The sequence below is a fragment of the Crocodylus porosus genome, unplaced genomic scaffold, assembly GCF_001723895.1.
Source record: "Crocodylus porosus isolate Cpor-Errol unplaced genomic scaffold, CroPor_comp1, whole genome shotgun sequence".
Taxonomy (NCBI): Eukaryota; Metazoa; Chordata; order Crocodylia; family Crocodylidae; genus Crocodylus; species Crocodylus porosus.
In genome coordinates, this window is record NW_017728943.1 from 119,398,590 (window position 1) to 119,407,095 (window position 8,506).

Below are 8,506 nucleotides of genomic sequence, written 5' to 3' on the forward strand. Positions count from 1 at the left end.
GCAGAGCTGCCCGCGCCCATGTTCCCGGGCCCGGCGCCGCGGGGCTCCCGCGCCGCACCACGACAATAGTGCTGCCCCGAGCCTGCCCCGGCCGCTGCGCAGTCACTGCAGGAGCGCGGCTCTCCGCAAACTCCTTTCAGGAACAGAAGGAATCGCCTCCCCCCCCGCCCGGCGCTGCCTCCTGCTCCATCACATGAGCAGAGCCCGGGACACGCCTTGCAGCATCCACTCCGGCTGATAAGGAGCTGGGGAAGGAGGGAAAACCCAGCCCCTCCCCGCCCGCCTCGGCCCCTCGCGGCCAAGTTCTCCCTGCGCTCCTGTGACAGCCTTTAGGTCCCTGGAGAGGGGTGGGTTTGGGAGGACGTCCCACCCTGATCACATTGGATTAATGGGCCTTGGTGCCATGACTGGCTGCGCAGTGTAGTGACCTTCAGCTCCCTGCTCCCCCCAGCTCTCCCCTGCGCCTCTCTGACTAAGCATTTCTCTTTCCTAAAGCCAGGAGGAGGCACATCCAAGCCGCCCTCTCTCTTTGCAGGAGCAGTCAGCCAAAGGGAGTAAGAAGACCAGAGTCAAGCCCACGGCCTAGCCTGTCCCTGGATTCAAATGCAGCAGTCCTGCCTGCCTCTCCTTGTTCCATGTTTCTGTGACAGTGACCTTGCTCAGAAGTCTGGGCACCTGCTAGGAGATGTATAAGGTTGTAGCCATGTTGGTCCTCTGAGGACATAGGCAGACAAGGGTCTCTGGGTAAATCGGGTATCTTTTATTAGACCACCTCAGTTGGTTTATCTGGTGTATCTGTTTAGTTAAACTCAGCTGGTCCAATAAAAGATACCAGTTTTACCCAAAGAACCTTGTCTGCTAGGAGGCGGACAGGCAGGGTTCCTGCCGCAGGGCCGACCACCTAAGAAGTCCCTGACCTCAACAGTGTTAGGCATGCTCTACTCTGCTGAGAAACCTCCAAGGAAAACATAGGTGCTGAAAGGTGCTCTGCCTGAAGGAACTGAACTTGTTTAGTCTGGAGAAGAGAAGACCAAGAGGGGATTTAACAGCAGGCTTCAACTCCCTGAAGGGGGTTGCAAAGAGGGTGGAGCTCGACTGTTCTCAGTGGTGGCAGATGGCAGAACAAGGTGCAATGGTCTCAAGTTGCAGCCAGGGAAATTTAGGTTAGATAGGAGGCACAAGTTGCTCACTAGGAGGGTAGTAAAACACAGGAAGAGGCAACCCAAAAAGGTTGTAGAATATCCACCCTTAAAGGATTTTAAGCCCTGGGTAGACACAACCTTGGCTGGGATGGTCCTGTTTTGAGCAGGGGGTTTACTAGATCACCTCCCGAGGTCCCTTCCAACCCTCATTTTCCTTGAGTCTATGCTTCTATTCCCTCAGCACATCGGGCTCTGGGACTTCCGAGGCTTTGTTTAGAGGAAGACATCTAATTCCCCTTCACAGAGACGTAGATTACCACTTGAGATATTTTGGCAAAATCCCATTCTGAATAATTAGCTGCTTTCTTCTTTCTAAATGTTACTCCCATGTTCAATCTGAAAAGGACTTCCCCATGTAAAAAAAGGAGTGCTGTGCCATTTGTGGAGACTGGTTCCTGCATTCCACCTCCTTTTATAGTCAGCAAAGTTCCCATTACGAAGTTCTGGGAATTATTTCCATAGCCCTTTGGGAAAATGGGCTGTGTGTCAGTGGACACATGCAGAGATAAAATAATACGTAAGTTAGTCCTAACTAGTTGGGAAACAAAAACATTAATGGAAACAGTCCTGTCTTTGCTACGCATATGTGTACAGTTTGGGGAAACTGGATTCTCATGATATAAAATAGACAGTGGGGAAAGGAAGAAATCCCATATTCATTTTGCTGCACTGAGGCAAATGGTCATGATTCTTGCATTTAATTGGCACTGTCTCACAAAAACAGAAAAGCTGTTTCTGAATTGAGCCAAAACCTTCCATTAGGAAAAACAAAGCAGTCGGGACTAAAGAGCTATTGGAGTGAAGAGACATCAATGTAAACAAGCTCTTAAGGGGGGCGGTTGGTAATCCAAGAGGACAGTTTGGGAAATTGGAGTATGTGTTTTTAAAAGCTAGATATTTGTTTTTATCACTCTCAAAGTGGGTTAACAGTTTTAGGATATGTCAGTACTATGTGTATCTTCATTTAAGAGCCTCCAATAAGGAACTACACAGTAGGTTACCCTCTGGTCAACCCACAGAGAGCTCCTGAAACAAGTGGAGCCCCACTGAAGTCAGTAGGGCTCCACCATGACTTGACTTTGTGGGTCAACATGCAGGATTATGCTTTGTACAAAATAGGACAGTTTAAATGGTGACGAAATCAGCTAAAGGTCACCATAACTTTACAGTACTCATCTTTCTGAGACTGGAATTCTATGAGTTTTCATTGAAATGAAGTGAAAAACATCTTTTGGTTCTTTTTGGCTTACTTTTTGCTGCTTAAAGGTTAATTGCAGCTTTTAAAAAATAATAAAGTCAAAAGTTCTCTCCTAGTTCATGAGATGCAGTGTGGTTGAAAGCTAGTGACAAATCCAACAAAGGTCCCATGCCTTAGGCAACTCAGAAACGCCTCCCCACCCCCCCACACCACCTTTTTTCATACAGAACAGGTTCTCTTGTTAATTCATGCCGGATTAAATTGCAGCAGTGAGCAAAACAAGGAGCATAGGATTTTCTGCCCTGATATCAAACAAACACAACTTCCTTTCCCATGCCACAGCAACTAAACCAACACATTAAATATATAAGCAGGCTCTCTCATTCATTACTTTCAAAAAGTATCAGTATCAAAAGAGAAACAATACTTATCTTAAAATATCCCAAGTAGAATCTGCCAAGTAGACAGCTGGATAAACTCGTTATTTATAGTGTACACAGCATTTTTTTCACAAAACGTATAAGAAAGTTTCTTTCCCCTACCTAAAGTGTTTATGGTCCAACTCAGACATGTGATGATGCACTTAATATGAATACAAATACTTTATTCACCATAGGAAGTTTAAAAAATCATCTTCCAACTAGGGCATAATGGTTTTTAAAATTTTTTTATGAATAAAATGGTCTCTCAATGAATGTGCAAATTAGTCACCATTTTATCTAAACCAATCAGTGCATTACTAATGTGGCAAGAAACCATTGTACCCACACTCATTATTTAATGATTGAAACCTACAACAGTTATTTCACTGGAGTTTGATAGAATGTAATCATTGTAATGGATCGCTGTAATAATACAATCAACATCTCTTGCTTTCAAACTCAAAATCTCTCAGCTTCCTATCAATATTTATTTTCTAGATATGTATTCAGCAGCAAGAGCCCATTGTTTTGAGGCACTAGTTCTACTAACATTTTTTTCTTAATTTACCATTTTTTTCCCTGGATAATTTGTCATCTAACAGAACAGCAAGTATCATGAGGGAATCAAGCCATTAGTAAAATGTGTCACAAAGGCAGTCAGATTCTGCAACACCACCTAAAATATGATTTTGACAGCACTTTAGTCCTCCTCACTACAGTTACAGGTGATTGTCACTGTAACAATTATTGTTTTGCATACTCTGTAATCCAGAAATATGAGAGGCTTTGGAGATTGAGGACAAGGCACCTATATTTTTCTCTCTTTGTTTTATATAATTTTCTCATATGAACTAGTTCATAGCAATGATGTGCTTCATTTTACAACAGGGGAATATTTAATTAAAATAATCTCAATCTTGTTCATGTGCTCTGGTGGGAAAGAAGAAAATCTTTTTATCTGCTTTGGGCAGATTTTGATTTTACAGAGTTGCCTTTCATATTCAAGGTATGTTAAAGTGCTTTACAGCATAATGAATTAAATTCTAGACCTGCAGTGACCATGTAAGAAAACACAGCAGCCATTATATGCCCTTCAATAGCTCACACATAGCCTTAGACATTAGAACCTGTTTCATATGAGACAGTGGGCGTTTCTCTTACTCTTTTCAAAAAGTGTCATGTTTTTACACAGAGTCTTTACTTTCCACACGAACAACAAGAAATGGGCAGAAGGAATCCTGATATCAAGGAAAACTCAAGTGTAACAAGATTACTTTAAAAAGTATCTTAAATGTGATGCTACAGAATAAATTCACAATAAATCTATTACCTGTACAATTTTGATGACACGAAATGAAGCTAAAAGACTTGGCTTTCCCACTGCAAGTCAAGACATGTTCAATTAAAATAACTACTGAGTTAAGCATATGAGGCAGTGGTAATACAATGCTGCCCTTCACACTAAATACCATTTTCAGACCATAAATAACTGCCTATTCATTTTCCTTCATCTAATTACGAATGATGAAAAATAAAACATGCATGACTAGCAAATAAATATATCTACCTGTATCATGATTCATGCTGTAGAAGTAATAATAGTAATAATGTGACTGTCAAATTTGTAGTACTTTTCATCTGGGGAGCTCGCGGTATTTTGTGCAAAGCTGCTCAGAGGAACCAGCGTGAGCCAAACTGAGGAACACTTACTGCAAGATTTGATTTTTTTTGGGTGCTATTTTTGTATCGACCCTTTTGCTGACAGTATTGAAGAAGTGGGTAGTGGTTTTGTCTCCAAGCATCCCCATTTACATTACGTACCGGGTTTATGGTCGTGTCCATCTGGGCCCCGTGGGCGGGTCTTGCCGGGTCATGGTCTTTATTTTTCTTTCTTCACCATACCATCATACAAATGGATGTTGTGGAGGGCCAAGAGGTCAGTAGCATCAGCCCATACCTCTTCACTCAGCCCTGCCAGCTTCAACCTAATGGGTCTCAGATTGGTTCAGGAGAGAAACCTCACAATTTCTATGTCATAATGCTAACAAATTCAAGTGGCTTAAAGGGCCAGTATCATCAAAAGACTTTTTTCACTACAGAAAACATGTCAGCCCCAGTAAGAGAGATGCTGAGGAGTGCAATGTGGCCATCTTCTAGAGAAGAAACAAGCTTGAAGGGCCTTCACTGTTCTATACTATAACTCAGAATGTTCTAATCTAATGTGCAGTAAAGCATCACTGTCTACATGTGCATGAACGAATCCTATGATCCCTCCTGACTTCCTGCCTCTGTGGCGGGGGGCTGGATTCGATGATCTTCCAAGGTCCTTCCAGCCCTAGTGTCTATGAATCTATGACTCGTGCTTCCAATAGCTGGGTGGGGGCACAGAGGTGGTGGGAACATGTTGGCGGCGGCAGGAGCACAGCAGTGGTAAGTGGGGGAGCTCTTGCAGACGCCGCTGGCATCCACCAAAGGTCGGTTACCACCCACAGCCGCTGCCTGCAGTATCAGTGGCACCTTTTTGTAGAGGGTGCACGTGCACCCATGTGCACTTCCTATGCACGGCCCCTGTACATGTATGCAGCAATTACTATGCAGTATATTATTCTAATGCACTGTTTTCTAGTACCCCTATATACAAATACTAGAAAAACAGTGCATTAACTAATATGCCATACCACATGTGAAGACATTGACTAGGAGCAAATTATTCCCAGTCAGCCTAGGCAGCAGGGGGCCACAGGAGGTAGGGAGAGCTGTCCCAGCTTGACAAAATGCTGTCTCCCAACCACCTGCAGACTGGGGCAATCTATGCAGAAAATTCAGATGGATTAATTGCACATTTAGATTCCCCCACAGAGGATTCTCCTAGTTGTTTTAACAGAGAGAGTTTTCTTCCCAAGGAAGTGGCAAGGTATTTATTCCCTAGAACTTGCAGAGAATCCCGGGCCTTTGTACTGGTCACCTGACCTCCCTACCACTTTGACATTTTTTTCAAAATAGTTTTGGAGAAAAACTACTCCAATTTTAGACTCTACATCAGAGGTTCCCGGCCAGCTCCATGCATCCCATCCCACTCCTGCCACAATGGCCATGCCTGGCAAGGAGCTACCTGTGCAGCAGGGTTTTTTTTTTAAAGATATTTTTCATGTTCCAAACCAAATAAGCCAAATCCAATACAAATCCGTGAGTCAGTCCAGAACCATAAGTGGCCCTACAACCAGCAAACATCCTCCACCCCCACCAGGGGCTTCAGATATTTCCAAAGTCTTTTGGCAGGCATCCTACGTGCAGGCCCAAGCCCAAGCCCAGAGGCTTGAGGTTCAGATGCCCCCAGGTTTCACCTGCCCTCAGCCATATGGTCACAGAAGCAAGCTAGGGAGGAGCCTTCCATTTCCATAAAGTGGGCTTTAAGCCCCAACATCTTGGCAGCTACTAAATCATGCCCAAAGAACAGTTATCCCCAGGAACACTTAAGGAAAACTGCGTTCATGGACCCAGACACATGGTGTTTCCCCTTCCAGGTAAGTATATGTGAAGCAGGTACTGGGGACTGAGCTGGGCCAGGCAGGGCCCCCCAGGCACCACCAATGGCTGGGAGCAGGGGGATGTGGGCAGGGCACTGCCCATGGTAGAGGGCTGGGAGGTGGCTCGGCTGCTTGCTCCTAGGGAAAGCAGCAGAGCCCCTTCTTCCCAGGCAGCCCCAGCTGGGTCCCCCCAGGCCACTGCCTGTGCAGCTTCCTCCCCTACAGGGTCCCCTAGTGCCTGTGGCTGTGGTGCCCCAACCTGCACCCAGGTACAAATTTAAATATTTACAAATTTACATGATTACATATTTGCAATTGTTAGTATGCAAATTAGATTGTTTCTATACTATACCTGGCCTGCCAAAATTCTTTGAGTGAGTTTGCTAGTCTGCAGTATAAAGAAGGTTGGGAACCACTGCTCTACTTAAATCACCAGCAGCTGTCTGAAGTCCTCTTTACACTAGAGCTGTACTGCTAGCATTCAGACAGGAACATTTCTGGTATAAAAAGTCAGCGTAAACAATAGCATGTAGCTATATCTCTTGAAATGTGTCTGTGTCATAGAACAGACCATACAAATGTGTTCAGATTATGGAGATCCAAATTCACATCAGCCATGATGTCTTGAATGCCTGCAACCATGGCCAGGTGTGACAGGAAATTGAACACTGCTGTTAGAAAGAATGCATACTGCTAGAGATCTGATAAATATCTGCCAATCTAACACAAAATGCTGTGTCTAAATGGGACTGTGCATTTAAAACAATTTGCCTGTTGTTTTGCTTATTGTTTATTTAAAGCAAGCTATTATGAGAGAAAAATAAAATTTTGAACAAGGTGTCCCTGTCATTGTGAGCTTCAAAATTCTATTTGCTAAATTTTAATGATTAAATAAATAAAAGCAACAAAGCAAACAAGCAAACAAGCTCCCAAACTGAGTATAATTTTGATCAGATAGTAAACTGTGCAAAAGAGATGAGGATTGTGAGACCTAAGAAAGGATACTTCATACCCAAAAACTTGTCGATATCCCTCCCAATTTAAACACTTAATCAAATAAAAGGTATTACTCTCAAAAATACTTGACTACAACTATGTAATTAAAAAAATAATAGTAGTAAGGGATATGCATCTGGGTTAAAACTGCAGCTTCTAATTAACATCTGTATATTATGCTAACTCAGACATACCGGCATCCCATACCTCAGCTACTGCAACATTATAGCCTCTCTGGCCTTTCCTATCCCATTCCTTTGACCATGTCATTCCTCTCTTTGCAACCTTCACTGGTTCCCTCTTCGACAACTGAAAAAAACAACAAGCAGTTAAGAACTGTTTAACATTACTGTCTTCAAATTGGTTCAGCCTCTGATGTCCTGTGACACTGGCCTCCTATTGCCCACCCACTAGATTTTTCAAACTAGCATCTTGGTGTTTTCTCTCAAGCTAGCCCTCATGCCTGGTGCAAAGCTTCCTCAGATCCCTAATTAAAGCTGTCCTTTGCCATGATACCTCCAAAAAACTGACAACAGTTAAGCTGCTCAAGTGTTATGATGACTACTACCATTGGAGGCTATCCTTGGGGTGCAGCAGGATACAATTCCTCTGTGCAGGAAGGTGGGAAAAGGGTCCAAGAAACCTTCATGGCTGAGTGCAGATATCCAGGCTGGCTTAAGGGCAAAGAAAAAAGCGTACTGGTGGTGGAAGCAGGGGGCTGGGACAAAGGAGGAGTACACCTCCCTGACCCGAGCTTGTAGGGATTTGGTGAGGAAGGCTAAAGCAGCACTAGAGCTTAGATTAGCTTCTGGGATTAAGAATAACAAGAAGTCCTTTTTCAAGTATATAGGTAGCAAGAAGAAGTCTCGGGGTAACATTGGACCCCTACGAGGCAAGGCAGGGCAGTTGGTGACGGACGCGCAAGAGAAGGCAGAACTCTTCAACAAGTTCTTTGCCTCCGTGTTCCTGTCCGCTGACAATGGGGTGCTCTCAGGTGATAGCGTAAAGAGGCCCAGGAAGGATGCGAGTCCCCCGACTGTTAGTTCAGACCTCGTTAAGGACTACCTGGAGGGCTTAGGTGTGTCTAAGTCGGCGGGCCCGGATGACCTTCATCCGCGGGTGCTGAGGGAATTGGCTGGTGTCATTGTGGAGCCATTGGCA

The 8,506-nt window shown here is 44.2% G+C and overlaps 1 protein-coding gene across 1 annotated transcript in view; it reads right to left on the reverse strand.

Annotated features, from left to right (window-relative positions):
* AKAP12 (A-kinase anchoring protein 12) overlaps positions 1-8,506 on the reverse strand; it is a 134,498-nt gene that overhangs the window by 123,661 nt on the left and 2,331 nt on the right. The window contains exon 2 of the mRNA XM_019548629.1: positions 7,540-7,654. Within this exon, the coding sequence (XP_019404174.1) occupies positions 7,540-7,654 (115 nt within the window). The remainder of the gene's footprint in view (positions 1-7,539; positions 7,655-8,506) is intronic.